Genomic DNA, 22722 nt, shown 5'->3' on the forward strand with positions numbered 1-22722 from the left:
ATCCGTGCGATTAAAAATATTTGTACAAATTGTTTTTAGTTAGCGCTATTTCATGATTTTATCTTTCTCAGTACACTTTGATTCTATCACTTATCTGGACCATTTGGGGAAAATAGGAGGGGGGAGAAAGAATATCTTGGTTGATTTTACTGCGTTTCCTTTTAAAGAGCAAATTTTAATCTTGATCAGAAATAAGGTGAAGAAATAATGTGTACAATCTTTTCACCAGACAGAGTTGATATAAGTTTTGTAATAAACATAGTCTAATAAGTTATATTGAAAGATCACCGTTGACAACTAAATTATAAATCTAGAAAAATAAACATTTTTTTTTATAATTTTCATTAAACTTAGTGGAGGCAAGATGCTCTGTAGTTTAATATGCGCATGGCTTCCTTTATTTTTTTAGGGCGCCCCTGAGTTTATGAAACTCTAATGGGTACCTGAACTTATTTGGTAAAATAAATGCGGTTGCTGTGTGGGCAATATGCTAATCGCTTACGATGCAGCGATAGTGGCACACTCACAAGAGGAGCTTTAGTCACTAATGTCCCGCTTCTCTCAGACCTGTAAAGAGTATGGCTTAACAATTAGCACGAAGAAAACAAATGTTAAGGGGCCAACTGCTATAGCACCAACATCCATCCTATTAAGCAATAACAAGCTCAAGCTAGATGCCGTAATTGAATTCGGTTATCTTGGTTCTCCAATTCAAAACGACCTGTCTCTAGAAGAGGATATAAAAAACGCATAGGGAAGGCTGCCTCGACCTTTTCTAGACTCAGGTCAAGAGTTTGGAAAATCCAGAAGCTTACTACAGCGACAAAAAAATAGATCTACAAGGCATTCATTCTGAGTACACTTCTGTACGGCAGCGAATCATCGACCACATACACAAAGCAAGAGAGAAAACTAAACGTATTCCTTTGCGCTGTCTCCGAAGGAAATTGAAAATCAAATGGAAAGAAAGAGTGTCATACTGAGATCCTTGAATGAACAAGTGTTCCCAGCATCTTTACAGTCCTCGGGCGGCGCCGCCTGTACTGGCTTTGACATGTTCGCCGGATGGACGACAAACGCATCCCGAATGTCATTCTCTACGGGCAACTCACGTCTTGCACAATAAAAACTGGTCACCCTCACCTCTGTTACATGGATGTAGTAAAACAGAACCTTAAATCTGTAAAAATTGATACTGACCATTGGGAAGATATAGCTCTAGACCCCACTAGATGGATAGAGACAGTGACCAAGAAAGCTATGAACAGCAAAAAGCATCTCAACTCTGGAAGAAAAGCGTGCCATGCTAAAAATGGCCAGCTCCTCTACCACCAAATCAAAAGCCACCTTAACCTGTGATATTTGTGGACGGGAGTAACTCTCCAAAAAAGGGCTCCACATTCTTATGAAAAAATGTTCAAGATGAACCATAGTCGCTCTACGGCAGAAGGAGGCCAACAATAAGGAGGTTAGTAGTTTTGGTGGCCACACAACATTCAGCTCGTTCACCGTCAGCTAAAGAAACAGATGTCCTTAACATCATCTGCTCAAAAAAGGAACAATAATAAGTCTGTGCAATTAGAAATATTTTTATCATTTATTTTTGTTTAGCACATAAATAAATGCAATTATAAAAAAAAATGAAAGACCTTACTTCAATTTCAAGGGTTCAAGCCACCTCAAGGTAACACTGTAACACACTAACCACTGTACCAGGGAAATGCTTAAAAAATACAAGGTTTTGTAGTTATGTTTTGTTTGATTCAAAATTTAAAGTAGCGGTTGTATTATTAACAAAGTAATAAGGGGACTAATTCAGCATATACTTTCATATCAGTAAGGTACAATTTCTTTCCCTGTTTCGAAACCAAAGTAATATGATTAGTTAACAATAGTTTAAAAAATATTTTTTTTTAATGTCTTGTTTCTTCAGGTAAAAGAAATAATTGTGCGAAAGTTCAGATTGATACGAAATCGGGTGTGGGAGAAATAACGTGTACAAACTTGTTATCAGAATGACGGTGTTGATATAAAGTTTGTAAACATTATTTTGCAATGAAAGTAGAAAACGTAAGCAATTTTGATTTTACATAACTATTGGTGCACAATTATTATTAAATTCTCTTAATATTACATTGCTTCATATATACATACATTGGTATTTAGTAGCCCAGACACACCAAAATCTCTTTTTTTTTTAGAAAAATTCACATCTTTATAATTCTCTATTGACTTGAACAAGGTTGTGAATACGGTGACAGAGTAAAAAATTGTCAAGAATATCACTGTGCTAAAGAAAAAGAGACATGCTGTGGCACTTGTAACTACGGTACACCTTTTACCCCAATCACCAGAAGAAACATTCCAATGAGACCCACATCAGCGAAACCACTTCTGATTCGTAATTCGCCCAAAGTGACCAGAGGTAGGCAAAATTGTTAATATTCAAATCTGCCATGTAATGGGCGTCTGTTGCTCACGTTACACATCAGACTATATTTCTATGTGATGTTTATGGAGATGTAGGCGGGCGCCAATGATGTACAGTTCATGTTTCGCTCACTACGCCTCAGGTCTAGATATAAGGTGATTGTGATGATTAGGGTACTAGGATTATGAATATATATTTGGAAAAGGTAGATCTATATCCGCTAGGTTAAACTGCCTAAAACAATTAATCCAGATTGCATTCTTTATTATATTAGAATTAGACTTTGTAAAATCAATTATATTCCGACATGACTTGACTTGTGAATTTCTCTTTTACCGTTGAAGGCACTTACGTACAATTTAATTAACTAGAAATGTAAACCCACACACACACACAAACAAACACACACATACATACATAGACGTTGCAAAAGTAGTCACCAAGTTGCATCGCAGCTAATTTTTTTGTAACTTTCCACTCCCTTTAGTAATTATTATTTCTGAGTGGAAAACCTAGCACCAATGGGGTATGTTGGACTAATCCGTTTCGTTTCTTTGATTAAAAAGTATTGGGCCGGAAGTGGATTTTTCCTTATATATCCTTGCATTTTTCAGTTCTATTTTAAAATTAAACTGACATTATTATGCTATAATTTTAAGTGAGCCTGATAGAGAAAACAATTCTGCACAAAAACAAACAAACGGGTAGTTGGGATCAAACCCGATAGAGGCTATAAAAAGAAAAGACCTGAAACTAGCGCGTGAAACTACACATTTACAGTACTTTATTTGATGAGTATTTTACCCAAGATCTGTGTTGTTTTTTTAGGACTAGCTTATTTCAAGTACCCGGCAATTTCCGATACACAATTTCATACACAAAATAATTGTGGAAAAAAATTGTAGTGATTTTAAACTTTAAATGATTAGCTAAAAATTTTGAATATTAGCTTAGCTATGCACTTGGAATTTGGGGATTGTCGATTTTTTTGGGCTTTGTTTTAGGGGGTTTTGACTGTAAAGCCCCCTGGTAGGGGTTGTAAACTCAAAACCCCCTTGGCTGCGCTGAGGCAAGTGATGATTTAGTATTAAAATCTCATCTAAAATAAACAGAATCAAAGCATAAAATCAGTCACTAAATTCCAATATACCCCCCCCCCACTTTCGGGGAGAGGGATTTCATTTCATTTGGAGGGGAGTTGAGCTTACTTATTATTATTATTACTTACTTATAATATTATTATTTCGTTCAATTGTTAACAAAACACTCTCAGTGACTACATTGAAAGTGATACGCAAATTAAGACCCGCGGGACGCGAGTAACATAAGGCTAGTTTTATGTAATTCATTGGTTTCGAGAATATATGTATATATGGCTCCTTTTGTCTCGAAAGGCAATGGATGCGCCCAAGTGAGTCACTGGTTTTGGCTTAATCTTGAGACGGGGCAGAATCTGGTGTGGCTAATCAAGCCGATTCTAGAACGGCAGACTTTGCCACAATTCGTACATTTGTATGCCTCTGATTTAGGGCTAGCAGACAGGGCAGCTTTCTTTTTTTCCCTCTTGATTAAAGCCGCTTCATTTCTTTTGTTCTCAGCAAGGGTTGTCCCAGCACGCACAGTCTGTCTCCATGCACTCCGGTCTTTGGCTATGTTTTCCCACATACTTTCACTAATGCCTGAGGCTCTCATGTCTCGCTTGCAGACATCTCTATATGTTAGTCTTGGGCGGCCCTTGGGTCTGACTCCTTCCACAAGCTCAGCATATAAGATATCTTTCGGGATTCTACCATCTGGCATGCGGGTGACATGTCCGAGCCAGCATAATCTCCTTTGTGTCAGGAGAGCATACATGCTGTTCATATTGGCCAGTCTCAAAACTTCCTGATTGGAGACATGGTCCCTCCAAGAGATGCCCATTATGCGTCTCAGGCAGCGCAAGTGGAAACTATTTAATCTGTGCTCTTGGTACATGTATGTTGACCAGCTTTCACTGCCATAAAGGAGAGTGCTCACAACACAGGCATTGTAGACTAGGATTTTGGTCGCTGTGGTCAATTTACCATTTTCCCAGACGCGCTTGGAGAGTTTTGCCAATGCTGTGGTAGCTTTTCCTATCCTTTTTGTCAGCTCGATGTCTAAGTCTAGGTTACTGACAATTGTTGAACCCAAGTAGGTAAATTCCTGCACCACTGAAAGGGTGTGGTTCCCAATTTGTATTATAGGTATTTCTGCAACGTCTTGTGCCAGGATTTCGGTCTTGGAGAGACTTATAGTAAGGCTAAACTCTTGACAAGCAGCTGCTAAGGCGTTCACTAGCTTCTGTAGACCTCCTTGTGAGTGAGATACGAGTGCCGCGTCATCGGCAAACAGCAGCTCCCTTATCAAGATACGACGCCTTTTCGTTTTGGCTTTAAGACGTGCCAGGTTAAAGAGCCTTCCATCGGATCTGCTATGGATGTATATTCCGTCTTCCAGGGATTTAAAAGCACTGGATAGTACGACTGAGAAGAAGATGCCAAATAGTGTAGGGGCCAGTACACATCCTTGTTTTACACCGCTCTTAATGGAGAATGGCCTGGAGGAAGAACTTTCAAACTGAACGGTGCCCTGCATATTTTCGTGAAAAGCTGACACTAGTTTTCTTAACTTATTTGGACAGCCGATTCTCTCTAGTACAGCAAACAGACCGCTTCTGCTAACAAGGTCAAAGGCCTTGGTCAAATCAATAAAAGCTATGAAGAGGGGCTGCTTTTGTTCTCTGCTCTTCTCCTGTAGCTGCCGCAGAGAGAAAATCATATCTGTTGTAGATCTTCCTGCCCTAAAGCCACACTGCGACTCTGGATAAACACGATCTGCCAGGATCTGTAATCGCTTTAGTAACACTCTAGCAAAAGCCTTTCCGACTATGCTAAGCAGTGAGATGCCTCTGTAATTGTTACAATCAGAGCGGTCGCCTTTATTTTTATAAATTGTAACAATGTTGGAGTCTTTCAATTCCTGGGGGACCATTCCTTGTTCCCAGCACAAGCTTAGCAGTTCATGGAGTGGTTTGATTAGGGCATGTTTTCCAGCCTGAATTACTTCAGCAGGAATGCCATCTCCTCCGGGTGTTTTCCCATGTGCAAGCATGTCAATGGCAATGCTCAGCTCCTTTACTGAGGGCGTTTCGTCTAATTCCGTCAAAACTGGAAGTGATGGGAAGTTGGAAACAGCATTTGGTGAGATGGCGTTTTCAATCTGGTAGAGTTCTGCATAGTGTTCTACCCATCGTTCCATTTGCAGCGCACGATCGCTGATGATTGAGCCATCTTTTGACTTGAGCGGAGCACACTTGCTGGTGTGAGGTCCAAAGGCTTTTCTCATGCCCTCATATAGTCCTCTTATGTTACCACAGTCGGCACAAGATTGAATATCTTCGCATAGCTCCTGCCAGTATTTGTTAGCACATTGTCTCGCTACTCTTTGGGCATTGTTACGTGCAGCTCTGAGCCTTTTTAAGTTGCTTGGGGTGGGATCCTTCTTGTAGATTAGCATGGCTGCTCTCTTGTTCGTAGTGGCAGTTTCCATTTCTGGTAGACTAGCTTCAAACCAGTCTTCGCTTTTCTTGGTTTTGTTTCCAAAGACCAGTGATGATGTTTGGTAGATTGTATCACGCATAAACGTCCAGCTTTTTTCTACCTCAGTCACAGAGAAGTTTTTAAAAGCTTCCTCTAATTTGTTCTCAAATTCTGTGCAAAGATCAGGATTTTTTGTGCTAGTAGTATTCAGGCGTGATTTTCTTTTTCCCTGTGAAGTGTGGATCTTAGTTGGCAGCAGTCTTGTCCGGCATGACACTAAAGTATGATCAGTATCACAATCCGCGCTTTGGTAGCTACGTGTCAGCAGTATATTTCCAATGTCCTTTTTTCGTGTCAGTATCATATCCAGCTGGTGCCAGTGCCCAGACCTAGGGTGCCTCCATGAGACACAGTGCTGTGGTTTTGTTCTGAAGTATGTGTTGGTAATGCAGAGCTTATGGTATGTGCAGAATTCAAGCAGTCTTTGTCCGTTCTCATTCATCTTTCCGATTCCAAAAAGCCCAAGACAGTCTGGCCAGGTAGTGTGATCTGATCCTACTCTGGCATTGAAGTCACCTAGAAGGATCATATGTTCTTTTTGAGGAATGTTTGCAATGGCTTCTTTGAGGTCTTCATAGAACTTGTCTTTGTCCTCCTGAGGCGAGCATAGTGTGGGGGCATAGGCACTAATTAGAGTGACTTTTCCAGATGCTGTCATCATACTTATGCTTAGTAGCCGTTCCGAGCCACCAACTGGAGGGACTATCATGGGAAGAAGACTGTTCTTGACAGCAAAGCCCACACCATGTATTCGAGTCTCATCCTGTGCTTTCCCTTTCCAAAAGAAAGTGTAGTCAGTCTCGCGGAGCATGCCGTTTTCGGCCAGTCGGGTTTCTTGCAGGGCTGCAATGTCAATATGTAGCCTTTTTAGCTCGTTGTTTATAACTGCCGTCTTCCTTGCATCGTCGATCTGCCTTAGATCATCAGTGAGACCAGGACACATTGTCCTGACATTCCAAGTGGCCAGTCGCATGACAGGGATTTTCTTTTTCAGTTTAATTTTTCTTCTTTTGTTGCTTGGTGCAAGTTTCCAGCCTACTTGTCGTTTTAAACTAAGCTCTAAGCACCCATTAGAGCAGGCAGGCTGTGGCGGATCAGCACCTAACTGACTGGGGGCTGCCCAGGTTGAGGCGGGCGGTAGCTGATCAGTGAGGCGCGAAGACCTCTCCCACCGTCAGAGACAACCCGTGGCGTCCATACATTACGCCAATCAAGTTGGACTTATAACCCGTAACTGTTGTCTCCCGTGTTGTTTTAGCCGCTTTGCAGCAGCACCAGAGTTTCCTCTCCGGGGCGCATTCCTGGGCCTTGGATAAAGGGGTCATGGGTGGCCCATGCGTCATGATCCCTCTCTCGACCTTGCTGATGTGATCCAAAGGAACGCATCGCATTACATTTGGCACCAACTCAGTTGCAGAAGCTGCCGGAGGGAATTTCATAGCTGATACTCCCAACGCCTAAGGGGCTTCACTCCTGATTTCTCCTCGAGGTTGTCTCCTGAAGCCTCAGTACCGCAAGGCAGCGGGGGTTTGAAGTCAGAGTACCCCTCTCCTAGATGAACTGCCTTACTAGGCTGACGAGCTCCATCTGCCCGAAGCTCCCGGTTTTGTGGCGCCAGGTATCCGCCTTCACCCCTTCACCTGTTAGTAAGAGCAGTTTCGCCGGGCTTAATATCTAAGCCACACGAGCAGGCCAGGTGCTGGACTTAGTTGTCAGAGGCTATTTGAGACGCATGCCATTAGGAGTACTTTATAGACAATGGGAGCTTAACCCCATTGACACCCCTGGCCATGACAACCTTTGAAACCGGTTTCGAGAATATGACACGAATAACTAATTAATATTGTTACGATTTTCTCTACTTGGCCTTCTGCAAACACTGATCAACACAAAACAAGAACTTGACAAGATTTCCAAAGTACAATGTGGTGGTATGCTATTGGCTACACTTACACCAAATGTTTTGATGTACTAAACAGAAATACATAATAAACTCTTCTACTCTCTCTGTCTACTCATGGACTCGTACAGCAACATTCTGGAGGACTCACATTGTACCACACTGTCTTTACTGCCTTGCTGTCCTGAAATGAAATCCTCTTTCTTACACACTGCCTTTAGTCTACGAAAACGGTCGATCCCATAACCCTACTAATGGTCATATTTGCGTGTACTAGTTATACAGTCCTTTGCACATTGACAACCGTTGACCCGCGTACTTTGCCTGAGTTATGGTTACAGTAGGTCGCAGACACATTAACTCTATCCACCAGGCAGCTATCTAGCGTAAAAAGACTTTTGCGATAATAACGCAAATGCCGTGAATTCGATCCTGATTGGTCATTTCGTCTTCTTTCAAGCGATAAACATATGAATATGTAATTTATTATATTGTTTATACATAAAGTAGGTTTTGTTTAAAAAAACAAGAGGCTTTGTTTACTCTACAGATTGTGAACCAGGAGCTTTAGACTTGAGACCAGACCTGTGTTATGACCTTAGTGTCTGCAAGGATCAGTTTTATCTATGCTGTGAATATTGTTCGAGATATTTTACACTTCCAGCTAAAACAACCATTTCACCTAATGGTAGGAAATGTGTAAATATATATATATATATATATATATTAACCAGTGGTAAAGCGATTGGCTTTCGAAACGAGGATCTTGGGTTCCAATCTTTGGAATTTTTAATTTTGGTATCTTTAGGGCGCTTCACAGTCCACCCGGCTCTACTGTGTACCTAACATTAGTTGTAGAAAAGTAAAGGTAGTTGGTGGTTATGCTGGCCATATAACACAATTGCTAACAGTAAGTTACAGAAACAGATGAAGTTTACGTCATCTTTCCCATAGATCGCAAGTTCTGGAAGAAAAACATTATGTATCAATCTGGACACCTACACACACACACTCTCTCTCTCACACACACACACACACACACACACACAGGATATGCTCTTTAAATACATACAGAAAATACATTTGCCTTACTTGTGTTAGGGGTCTAAGTCTAGCGTTAGCATCATCCAAAAGTTTTAATGCTACACATTTGAAAGCATTCCAGCCAATGCAAAGTAAGACTATTTTTTTACCACATTATTTTATTTTATTTTTTATGAAAGGAGTTACTACTGCAAGGTGTAATAACTGTATAGAAAAATACTAGAGACATAAATATAAATTTAAAATTTGTCAATTAGTTTATTGGATCCCAATTCATTTAGTACTGGTTTGAGTTTGAAGGTCAGCGTTCTTAGTTCAGTTGTGCGATGTGCCAAAACTTAAAACTCCAACTCAGTTGTTAGTTGTTCATAGATCTCAATTCAATAAGTGCTGCTCGTTAGGCTCAATGCTGTTAATTCAGATTTGAGATGCTTATATGATCCTAATTAATTACACGCTGGTTGTAAGGTTTTTCGCAATTCATTTGCAATTTGTTTCTATTTAAACCTATAACTTTACTATTACAGTAATAATACTGTAGTCAAACTGAAAGTCGATTTGTTTAGATCAGTTGTCAGCATACATGTCCTCCAAGAGCCATCCTTAAACAATACAAAATCGAATTTCATTTAAAGAGACATTTTGTTCCTAATAAAATTTGCTTTAGTAGAAACAGTCGTAGGTTCACTACTATTTCTAACTTACATAATTGATTTATTAGAATGCATTAATGCAGTAGGTTAAAATAATCTTTGTACAATCAACGCAAGATACAGAAATTTTACAAAAAGAATTAAATTATATACAAATGGGAATTGCATTGTAGCAAGTCTTTCCATCCGGAAAGATTTCAATTATTTAGAAAAAAAAAAAACAAGATAACAAAGACAGTTTGTGTGGAAACACAAACTCAAATTCGGCCCCAGAAGTGGTCCACCCAGGCAGGCTTCAATATTTTCAGAAAGAACATTCAAATGAAATTATATCAAAGCCAAAGAGAGATAAGAATGGAGAAAGAAGGTTGACAGATCTTGTGTAGTGCCCCGACGGTCCAGCATCACAAAGGATAGGTGCAAGTGAATGCAAAGTTAGATGTGAACCTGGTCTAACTAGTTCCCCTGTCAGACCTTGTGGTCTATAGGGCAGATGATGTAAAGTTCATCTTTTTTTGTGGCCTACGGTTAACGAGGGTGTCATGTAGCCAGCACAATGACCAACCGCCTTTACTTTTCCCCAACTAATGTCAGGTACCCATTAGAGCTGGGTGGATTCAGAAGCGCTCAAGGATTCCGAAGTTTAAAATCATATTCTTTACCAGGATTCAAACCCCCCTCGACCCCCGGTTCGGAAGCCAAGCCTCTTTACCGCTTAGCTGCCCAGAACTTTGAATGGTCTAAAATATTGTGATATCGGATTTTCAATATCTTTTCTAGTTTACGAGATCTAAACGGGACAAACGGACAGACAGACATACATTTCACACAAAACTAATTGTGTCTTTTCCCCTTTCGGGGGCCGCTAAAAATGAAAAATATATTTCTTTTACTGCGCCATTAGGAGTTGTTGTTTTTTTAACAAAGCCTAACGACGATTTAAATATTTTAAAAGTCTTCGAGCCTGCCATATATAAATAGATTTCTTAATATTTAACAATGACCTTCTCAAATATCAAATGTCAATGTTGTTATTTTTGCTCCGACTTTTGAAATGGTCTTATGAAATCGAGATAATTTTTTGAATTTTTTTTTTTTTTTAAATCACGGCATTCACTATATTTTATTATCTCACAACTTATGATTGTCGAAAATTCATAAGTTCCACTTTAAGGCCTGTATTAGTAAAGATAAACTGCACAAAAAAGAAAAACTTGCGCTTTTGTCATAAGGCTCATTAAGAGATATTTACTGAGGACCAAGCTCAGATCTTAAACCTATCGGTTTCTTATGCTTTCAGACTTTTTAAATATAAAAAATGTTTTAGCAGACAAAAGTAAACAATTTTGTATTCGTGATTTATTCTTAAAATCCTGAGTAACTTTCTCGATGCAATTATAAAACAACTCTCTGTATATAGTCTCTATAACCTTCCTCTGTATATAGTCTCTATAACCTTCCTCTGTATATAGTCTCTATAACTTTCCTCTGTATATAGTCTCTATAACCTTCCTCTGTATATAGTCTCAATAACTTTTCTCTGTATATAGTCTCTATAACTTTCCTCTGTATATAGTCTCTATAACATTCCTCTGTATATAGTCTCTATAACCTTCCTCTGTAGATAGTGTCTATAACTTTCCTCTGTCTACAGTCTCTATAACTTTCCAGTGTATATTTCCTCTGTATATAGTCTCTATAACTTTCCTCTGTATATAGTCTCTATAACCTTCCTCTGTATATAGTCTTTACAACTTTCCTCTGTATAGTCTCTATAACCTTCCTCTGTATATAGTCTCTATAATCTTCCTCTGTATATAGTCTCTATAACTTTTCTCTGTATATAGTCTCTATAACTTTCCTCTGTATATAGTCTCTATAACTTTCCTCTCTATATAGTCTCTATAACCTTCTTCTGTGAGTTATCTCTTTATTACAAAACTTGCTATTAGACATTGTTAGAAAAAAAAAGATTATATAAACCCGCGTTTCTAAATTACTCTAAAGTTCCTTGACTAACTGCTTCCTTTTTATGACTTACTGGATCTTCTGTACTAAATATTTCCATTTTAGTCCAAAATTGACTTTCTAAAATGTAATTTTTTAATATGTCATGTTCTTTTGACCAATGACCATTTAATTTTCGAAAAAAAAAGTTTTCTCTCTACTCCACTTTAACATATAACAGACTTTGGTAATGAATTAATTAAATGATGTTATATAGCACATCTTTCATGCTTAAAGCATGCTCGGTGCGCTACGGTCTAATCTATTTATGGAACAGTGGGGGAGGGGGTACTGGGAGAATTTCTTCCATGCTGCCTTTAGGCGCTCATCAAACACAACTCTGATTAAACTGGAGCTCGCTTTGTTAGATGACCACGACGTATTCAAGAGGGTTTGACCTCTCAGCCACACATAGTAACATTTAGTTTGGCAAGCTGATAAACATTCGACCGTGATAACGACACAATTGTTTACAATCAACTATCCATGCTTCTTTTTTCTAAAAATGTACATTTTTTTTCAAGAATTGCAATAGGGTTTGTTGCTGAACATAAAAATTATATATGTGTCAGACGCGAATAGCCCAATTTTCAGTAAAAGAAATTACAAAAGTCATTTCTCTATAGAAAAAGTTACGAAGGCTATATAAAATACAACCACAGACCTATATATACTACAATAAATATAGGTTTTTAATTGCAAGTTACGATTTATTTAGGTAGGTGCTATTTTACTATTTCATACCAAGTATTAGGTTAGAGATTAGAAAATCCCAGGTTTGTTTCTTGTGCAACGCTATTAGCTAACACCTCATATCATCTCTCCATTAGTAGGCTCTATTTAGATCTATAATCTAATTTTAGTTTAGATCTATATAGAAAAATCGAATAGATCTAGTAATAGTATAGATTCTATCTTGAGACTAGATTGCCGAGTCTAGCCTATGCTATGCATATTGTTACGAATCTCCCTATCCAGGCTCTCTGCAAACTGCACCATACACCACCAACTTAAAGAACTTGACAAGTCAGGGCTCCAAAATAACGTAAAGGTTTAATGTCCATAAATAACAGCCAATACTGTACAATTGGCAGCTAGTAGAACAGTACAAATAGCTCTGCGATAACAAATATCTCTCCGATAACACCGTTCCGCCGTATCAAGTCTTGCACTGGCCTCTCCGTCTCGTTCCGGGCTTGCACTGGGTTCAACAGTTCGGGACTGACTTCACACACTTGGGCTCGTTGTGTCGGACTCGATCACAGACCAAGATCAAGACGCCGTTCGTCTCAACTGTACTTGACAGTACTCCGCACTGAACCGTCGTAATGCTCCGTACAGGACCACACAGTTGAACTGTGCTGTAGTCGACCGTGTTCTGGACTCCTGTCGTGAACCCGCTTTCTGAACCGTCTTGACTGCGTCACCTCCGCTCTTATATAGGGTCCCTACTGGCCTTCTCGAACCGGACAGAACGACGCTCGACGTTTCTAGGTGGTCAGATGACTACAACTCTCGTGACGCTCCTGAGCTCTGTTCACGTCGGCGATCCTTCCCGAACTGCCGTCGATCATTCCCGAACCGCCGTGTTGACACTCGTCTCGGCTGATCGTCGTAGCTCGTCACGGTTGACCGCTCGTCTAGCGCTGGCCTGGGGCGATTTGCGTCGTCTGACTACACACATACCACTACCCCTCTCTGTGCCACCACCAGGTTTATAACAATATAGTATAGTCAGTTTTTATTAGAAAAAAGTCTAGATATTAATAAAGACTAAAATTTTTTTTTATTATATTAGATTATTAGATATAGACATAAGACATAGATCTAATAATACTGTAATACGTTTACTATACTCTATACTTAATCTACTAAACTAGAGATCTATCTACAATCTAGTCAATCTAGATCTATACAATATTCATTATAATACTTCTACTTATAATGACTTATTTAATAAGTTAGTACTTAGACATAGATCTATTATAGTTTATTAATAGATTTACTTTTCAATGCCTAGACCTAATAATAAAATTGCGAATGATGTCTATAATGACTGATTATTATTTTCTTTTATAATAATAGGCCTACTAAATCTAGGTCTAGACTCTACTTAAATCTAGTTTAAAATAATGACAGTCTAGGACTCTAGATGATTGAGAAGTTCACATAGAGGTGTTTTTAATAATACGGTTAATAAATAGGCCAAATATCCAATGCCAGGACATTGAAATATATATACGATGTCATGTCAAGTAATAATTTTTTTTCTGCAGCTTGTGAACATTCGCGTTTTGATATAATACCACAACTGTGTACTAGCTATAGTATCTGCCTGACAGCCCGAGCTTGGTGCTGTAAATATTGCTTCGGAATGGAGACGAAAGCAGTCACCACTACCACCAAAAAAACTTCACCTCAAGGTATTTAATGATCTGGCACTTGCATTGACTGTGACATTTACCCCCCCTCCCTAATATTTTAAATATAAAGTTGAAATTTGGAACCAAATAGCAAGGCAAACTTAAAAGTGTGTTGTTGAAAAGACAGAAAGTCCCCCATTTATGTATGTCATGGCTTTTTAGAGTCGTCATATGAACGTTAACTCTTCCAGAGTAACCCTGGGCGTTCCGCCAATCGTTTCCGCCTCGCAAGTTTGTGCAGCGGCATGCTTAAATTCCGAGGCACCACCTGAAATAATGGTAATTCCTCTCGCAGAATAAAGTCCAACTGTGGGTGATGATTATGGGTCGCTAAACTGAGAGGCGATAGTGGTCGTTATCGTGGAGTATAGATTGTACCTACCTGACGTCATAATAAACTATCGGTCTAAACTGCCAAAAGGTCAGGTCACTGTTCAGGCTTTCTGTAATGATTGGTCTCGACTATAAACGACATCATAAACATATTTCGTGACAGGAAGAGTAAATACATTGCAAAATTAGTTGAAAATGATGATAAATCAAACAATGTGTATCATACGTGTGAATAAGATGTGTATCATAAGTTTGACAAAGAATGTGTATCTTTGTGCATAGAGGGGTGTGTACTTTTCGATACTAAGGAATATCAACTAAGCTTCTTCCTGGCAGAAAATGGCTTTGTATATTTCAGAGTAAACAAAAATGTAAATAACATTAACCTTTGAAATTACTTAAATTACTTACACATTACGCCCAGATATCAGTGTTTACAAATATGCACAAATGCAGGCTACCGACATTTTTTTAAAGAGTTTTCCAGTCTTCTCTTTTTTGGAATTTTTGTACTGCAAGATGTTCTTTCCATATTTGCTACCTAATGAAAACTGATAATTTGAGATGTTGTTTAAAAAATGTTCGGGTGTAATTTTGTCACGCCCTCAACCTTTTTTAAACTATGCTTGCGGTCATGGCCTAATGAACTATATTTAGAATTCATTAGAAGATTGCTTTCCTTAATAAAAAAAACATAAACCCGCATTTCTGATTCCTCTAGAGTTTCTCGATTGCCTTCTTTCTTGTATGACCTACTTGATATATATTACTAAAATCTTTATGTTAAATACAAAATTGCCTTTGCAAATGTGAGTTTTTAATATTTATATTTTCTTGACTAATAACGCTAGTTGCAGGACAATTTAATTTTTGTTATAAACGCAAAGTTTTCAGATAACTCGACATAAAGCTATAGATAACTAGAGTAGTAACATAACCTTTGGCGAGCAGCGAGTCAACTTGCAAATGAAAGATTTTTCTTACAAGATAAATAATATTTAGTGCCATCACATTTAAATATAGGCGATACAATGTCAAGTAATGTATATATTGTTATTATCTGCAGATTGTGCCCCAGGAGACTTAGACCTATTACCAGAACTGTGTACTAGCATTAGTATCTGCCAGACACACCGAACAAGGTGTTGTGACTATTGCTCGCGAGAGAAAAATTATACAGTCACAATTACCACCGAGATAACTTCACCCAAAGGTAGTTAATTTAGCCTGCACATGCAATGAGTGTGGCAATTAAATCCTTGATAATATAGTTTTAATTTGGATCCTAATAACGGATCTAACTTCTACGTTGTTACTGAAAAGACGGAAAGTCCCACATCATAACCTTTTAATGTCGTCAGATGAATGTTCACTCTACCAAATAAACCCTGGGAGTGCCGCCAATCGTTACCGCCTCCGCAAGTTTTGACTTGGCATGCTTAAATCCCGAGGCGCGACCTCAAATAATGCAAATTATTCTCGCAGAATAATGTCAAGCTGAGGGTGATAATTATTGATCGCTAAACTGAGAGGCAAATGTATTCATTATCATGGATAATAGATAGTACATATTGTGACATATAAACAGTATAGATGGACTTCTTATGGTCCGACAGTTACTCTTATCCCGTATGGGAGACGAACGTATGCTAAAAGCAGTCTTTTTTGGTGAGCTAAATGGTAGTCGACGTAACAGAGGCGCTCCACGGAAACGTTTCAAAGACCATCTTAGGCGTCAACTTTCCTTGGCTGACATAGAAGAGAGCCCCTGGTTGCATGCGGCCTCAGATAAAGACAGCTGGAGGTCACTCACGAAGGATACACAATTGAGATCAAAAGAAAATCTGCTGCCGAGGACAAACGCAGACGGATAAAAGAAAATCTTAATCGACCACCTGCCGAGAATGGTTATGCTTGCCCTAGTTGTGGCAAAATATGTAGGTCACAGCTGGGGCTGCGCAGCCACGGGAAATACTGCATTCCTCACTAATCTTCAGACTCGAAGACAAGATTTATTACTGTGACGTCGTAATGAGCTATTGGTCTAAACTGCGCACAGGTTGTGACGTCACAGTCAGCGTTCAGGCTTTCTGTAACGATTGGCCTCGACTATACACGAGATCTTAAACATATTTCGAGAGAGGAAGAGTAAATAGATTGCAAAATTAGTCTAAAATAAGTGCAAATCAAACAATATGTATTATACTTGTGACAAAGAATGTGTATCATACGTGTGACAAAATATGTGTACCACATTGTGCATAGTGGGGTGTGTACTTTTCGCTACAAAGAAATATCAACTAAGCTATATCCTGGCAGACAACGGCTATGTCTATTTTAGAGTCAACAAAATAGTAAATAACAGATTACCCTGTGGAATCTCTTAAATTATTTACACAGATGTCATTGTTTACAAATATGTGTACACGTAACGACATTTTTGGTATAGGTTATCCAGTCTGCTCTTTTGAAATGTTTAGAGGGTGTAGTGAAAACTGATAATTTGAGATGGTTTTTAAAATATTTTCAAATGTACTTTTGTCTTTCTCTAAACCGTACTTTAAAATATGCTTTGAAGTCGCATTTCCTCATTCCTCTGATGTTTCTCGACTGATTTCTTTCTTGCATGACCTACTGGATAATTATTACTAAATACTTCATGTTTAATCCAAAAATATCTTTGTAAATGTAAATGTGATTTTTTTAATAATATATCTTTTCTTGACTTAAAAGGCTGGTCGCAGGACCATTTAATGTTGTAAGAAACGCAAAGTTTTCAGATAACTCGACATTAAAGTATAAATAACTTAAGTATTAACATAAACTTTGGCAAGCAGTGAATCAACTTGGAAATGAAAAAAAAAAATTATCTTACAAAATTAATAATGTTATGTGACAGCACATTTAAATATAGTATCAGGACTTTCATTATTTAATTAATAAGTATTAAGTTGTATTAAAATGTAATATTAATTTCAATGTGCGTGTGTGTAACAATTAATTATATTTTTTGTACTTAATAACTCTATCAGTCCCGTAGTTAAGCCTAACAGACACACCATACACACCCAGCTGTACATACATTAATAAACGATGTGTATGATGATTACTAAATTTATTTCAATGATATTTGTACAATGACATGGCAAATGACTAATGTGAATGAAAAGTACACACAAACACATATTAAGTTAATAATTCATAATTTCAGTCCAATTAAATACTTAAATAGTATTTTAAAAAAAAAATAGCCATCTTAGAGTATGTTGCTAAATAACACTGACGTCAACAATACTTCAATTTCGTAACTCAAAACAAAAAATCATCTCTTGTAGCAGGTTCATTTTAACTTTCTGTAACAACGTTCATGGTGATACAAGGATCTTCCAACTAAGAAGAATGTTAATTAACGATTAGTTTAACAATGTTCAAGGTTGAACCAGAACTCACAAGACAACAATGTAACGCTAACAGTGAAGACTGAAACCTTATAGAAAACAAATAACATAGATTCTAACTTCTAATCTACACTAAAAATACAAACGAATCCCTTTAAAAATAACGTATACAATACACAAAAAAATATCTGAGGCAATCACTAAGGCTGTACAGTGACGTAATTCGGGAAATAAAAGATGTAGCTTGCCTCTGAAGCGCAAGATGGCGTGAACCTACCATACGTACAAGAAGAAACAATTGACGTTATATCAAAACCACGTCGAAGCGACAATTTAAAAATACAGCACGAAAAATAAAATAAATAAACCAATGACATCATCGCCTATTAAAGAAATCGGCACTATTAGACTTTGAACATTTTCACTACTAAAATAACTAAATTCGATATATAGATGATACATGTCAAGTAATGTATATATTGTTATTTTCTGCAGATTGTGCCCCAGGGGACTTAGACTTATTACCAGCACTGTGTACTAACATAAATATCTGCCAGACAAACAGATCACTGTGCTGTGACTATTGCTCGCGAGTTGAGAATTATACAGTCACATGGACCACCGAGATAACTTTACCCAAAGGTAGTTAATGAACCTGCACTTGCCTTGACTGTGACAATTAAATCCTTGATAATATTTGAAATATAAAGTTGTAATTTGGATCCGAAGAGCAAAGCAGACATATAAGCGTGTTATTTAAAACATAGAAAGTCACATCTATCTACGTCATAGCATTTTAGAGTAGTCAATGTGAATGTGAACTCTACCAGAGCAACGCTTGGCGTTCCACCAATCGTTGCCACCTAAAAAAGTATTTACTGCTCATGCGAAAATTCCGAGGTGAGAACTTAAATAATGCTTATTCCTTTAACAAAACAATGTCCAGCGCCGGGTGATGATTATTGGTCGCTTAACTTAGAAGCAATAGAGGTCATTGTTAAGGAAAATATATTGTATATATTGTGACGTCGTAATGAGCTATCGGTCTAAACTGACCAGAGGTTATGACGTCGCAGTCAGCGTTCAGATTTTCTGTAACGATTGGTCTCGCCTATACACGAGATCTTAAACATATTTCGAGAGAGGAAGAGTAAATAGATTGCAAAATTAGTTAAAAATGATTGTAAATAAAACAATATGTATCATCTGTGTGATCAAAATGTGCAATAAATTTTGTGTATTATATGTGTGAAAAACAACGTGTATCATACTTATGACAAATAATGTGTATGATATTAGTGATAAATATTGTGTATAAGATTCTTGCGCTCCATCATGGACACAAGGTGGCTAGGCCGCACTACCTACAGCGATGTTCTTGCGGACGCCGGTATTGACAGTATAGAGGGAGTTTTTATGGTCCAGCTATTACGCTGGGCAGGGCACATACCACGTATGTCATACGAACGTATGCTAAAGGCAGCTTTTTAGGTCGGCGTAACAGAGGCGCACTACGGAAACGCTTCAAAGACCAGCTTAAGCGTCAACTTTCCTTGGTTGAAAGAAGAAAACACCTCGTTGCTTTCGGCCTAAGAAAGAGATAGCTGGAGGTCACTCACAAAGGCCACGGAATACACATTTTAGAACAATAGAAAATCCGCTGCCGAGGACAAACGTAGACGCGTAAAGAAAATCTTAATCGACCATCTGCGGACAATGATTATGCTTGCCCTGGAAGTGGCAAAATATGTAGGTCAAATCTGGGGCTGCGCAGCCACGGGAAATACTGAATTTCTCACTAATCTTCGGACTCGAAGACAAGCCTTATTATTATTAATAATATTATTATATGTTTGAAAAAGAATGTGTATGAAATGTGTGATAAAGAATGTGTATCATTGTGCATAGAAGGGTGTGTACTTTTCGTAAGAAAGAAATATGAAATAAGCTACTACCTAGCAGAGAACGGCTGTGTCTATTTCAGGGTCAACAAAAATACTAAACCTGATATAGATAAATAGATTAACCTGTGGAATTATTTAGATAACTCAATCATTCAATGCATATGTCATTTTAAGCGGCCCCCGAATGGGGAAAAGACGCTATTAGTTTGGTGTGGCCTATCTCTCCGTCTAGCCGTCTGTCATTTCTCCGTCCCGTGTAGATCTTAGAAACTAGAAGAGAAAATAAAAATCGGACATCATGATATTTTAGATCATTAAAAGTTCTGATGCAACGGCTACTATTTTCTTTTCCGAAAATGAACCCTCTATTTTTTAAATTATATATGCAAGCAGAGTTTTTAAAAAAAATTACATCACTTTTAAATGAAAAACTTCAGGGAAGTAATTTTTTTAAAAAGGTCACAGGCTTCTTCATTAATAAATCAAGCTTCATTCATAGATTAGCGCATTGGTACAAAAAATTTGCATCGAAGGTCACAATTGAAAAAGTATAAATGGATCATTATAAAATAGATTTTCCATTTATTAACTCATAGACTAGAATATTGATTCAAATGTTGTTTTTAAAAAGAATTTTAATACGAACTTCGTTTCAATTGTAAGTTAAAAAAAACGAACTTTTTTTATAGCGCGCAGTTTTCACATATCCTCATTAGGCTTAATCAAGAGTCTAGATTTAGAGTCTAGAACTAGTCAAGAAATCTAGTTCTAGCCTAGATTTCAAGTCTTGCTCTAGTCTGAATTAGCTAGTTCTAGATTTTAATTCTATATTCTAGTTCTAGTTCTATCTAGATCAAGTCTAGATTTAGATCAAGAACTAGTCTAGAGATCTAGCCTACATGTAGATCTAGATTCTAGATTTAGATTATAGGCTATCATGTCTAGAACTAGTCAAACAATCTATAAAAATCTAATAAAAAATTATATATTCTATATTCGTGCACTAGTCCAGACCTATTAAGTTAATAGTCTATAAAAAGAGGTTTAGATCTAGACTAAATGGACTCTAGATAAAGATCCACAACTAAATCTATAGCCTAATCTAGACTAGATATAGAAATCTAGAAATAGAATCTTGACTAACAAGAGCTAGATCTAGGTATTATGATCATGTGTATTAAGCGTACTATTCGGTCTTAGATTATTAGAGCGATAATGATCAGGATTAGTAGGCCTACTATTAGGTAATAGTATATCAGCCTATGCTGTTTGCATGGGAAACCTGTTAAGTTGTGCAAGCTCATTTTTTTTATTTCTTACTACGTCTACTACAATATATTAACCGAAATTGTTGGGAAGAAGTAGGTATCTTGAAGCAGTGGCGTCATTGGGGGGGGGGGGGGGTCGAGGATGCTGTCCTCACCAGTCGACACCATTTTGAGGGTGGCAACCAAGTGGGAAAAATTATATTCTGGCAAAGCAGACACATTGGAAAAAATAATAATAAAATCTCAAGATATATCTTGAAGTAGTGGCGTCACTAGGGAGGGTTGCGGACCGCACCAGTCGACACCATTTTTGGTGGTGACAACCAAGTTGGAAAAAATATAACTTGGTAAAAGCAGACACATGGTAAAAGATATAATAAAATCTCTAGATATATGCCCAAATATGCTTTGACACATCTAGATGTTAGTTTAAGTGTTAGTGTTACAGCACAACGTTGTACCATTTAAAGTATAACAAAAGAAACCTGTTTATATGATGTTGAGTTTGTTTATACTTTCAAATAAATATTATTGTAAAATTTGCAATAACATTTGAATAAATGTAATAAACATTGGAATTTTACATTTGAGCAAATATCAATAAAAGTTGGTAATCCGCTCACTGTATTGGCTCAACAAAAAAAAACTAGCAATAGTGTTCATTGGAACATATTTCAAAAAAGTTGATGTGGAGGGGTGACACCCTCATCTACCGCACTAGGTGCAACTGACACTGTCATCATCATCATCAAACTCCATTTGAGTGAGGGCTTGAGAGGCTCAAATCCTCTCTTGAAATAGCCCAGGGCCCTGTTGTCTTGCGTTGTGCATAAATGTTGCCATACAGGTCGAGAATTTTTTTGTTTCCCAGACCTGTCGAGACTGAGATCGGCAATTCTGGGGCAGGAAAACATAATATAAGGCACGGTTTCCTCTTCCTCCCCGCAGCGGAAGAACCGTGAATCGAAATTTGCCCCTCAATGGCAATGTTCTCACACCACCTTAGGCACTTACGGGAGCCTTGTTTTCGCCACCCATTTGGCCTAGTTGTCCCCTCAATACGACCGTTTCCACCAGGGCGCCACTTGAGGCAGGGCAGCGAAACCCGGGCTTGAATCCACCAAACGCACAAGAAGAAACAATTGACGTCAAATAAAAAACACGACGAAGCGACAATTTAAAAAATACAGCACAAAAAATAAAATAAATAAACAAATGACGTTGAAAAAATCGGCGCAATTAGATTGTGAACATTTTTACTACAAAACTAACTAACTGTGAAATATAGACGATACAATGTCAAGTAATGTATATATTGTTATTCTCTGCAGATTGTGCCCCAGGAGACTTAGACTTATTACCAGCGCTGTGTACTAACATAAGTATCTGCCTGACAAACCAATCACTGTGCTGTGACTATTGCTCGCGAGTGGAGAATTATACAGTCACATGGACCACAGAGATAACTTCACCCAAAGGTAGTTAATGAGCCTGCACTTGCATAGACTGTAATATTTGTAATATAAAGTTGTAATATTTTAAATATAAAGTTGCAATTTGGATCCTAATAGCAAGACAAAATTATAAGCGTGTTATTGAAAAGACGGAAAGTCACACATCTATGTACGCCATAGTTTCTTTAAGCAACTCTGTCGCGAATGTCGCAAGTCGCCAATCCTTACAACCTCAAAAGTTTTTAATTTGCATGCTCAAATTCTGTGGCGCGATTTCATGAGCAAAT

At 37.9% G+C, this 22722-nt stretch overlaps 1 protein-coding gene across 4 annotated transcripts in view; it reads left to right on the forward strand.

Annotated features, from left to right (window-relative positions):
* LOC106052213 (uncharacterized) overlaps positions 1-22722 on the forward strand; it is a 96002-nt gene that overhangs the window by 54355 nt on the left and 18925 nt on the right. For 3 of the 4 annotated variants that reach the window (XM_056032638.1, XM_056032636.1, XM_056032639.1), the window contains exons 15-20: positions 2243-2425; positions 8502-8639; positions 13932-14078; positions 15478-15624; positions 18305-18451; positions 22313-22459. In XM_056032638.1, the coding sequence (XP_055888613.1) occupies positions 2243-2425; positions 8502-8639; positions 13932-14078; positions 15478-15624; positions 18305-18451; positions 22313-22459 (909 nt within the window). The remainder of the gene's footprint in view (positions 1-2242; positions 2426-8501; positions 8640-13931; positions 14079-15477; positions 15625-18304; positions 18452-22312; positions 22460-22722) is intronic. The other variant, XM_056032637.1, reaches the window with a different exon arrangement.

This window comes from Biomphalaria glabrata, chromosome 6 (assembly GCF_947242115.1).
Source record: "Biomphalaria glabrata chromosome 6, xgBioGlab47.1, whole genome shotgun sequence".
NCBI lineage: Eukaryota > Metazoa > Mollusca > Gastropoda > Planorbidae > Biomphalaria > Biomphalaria glabrata.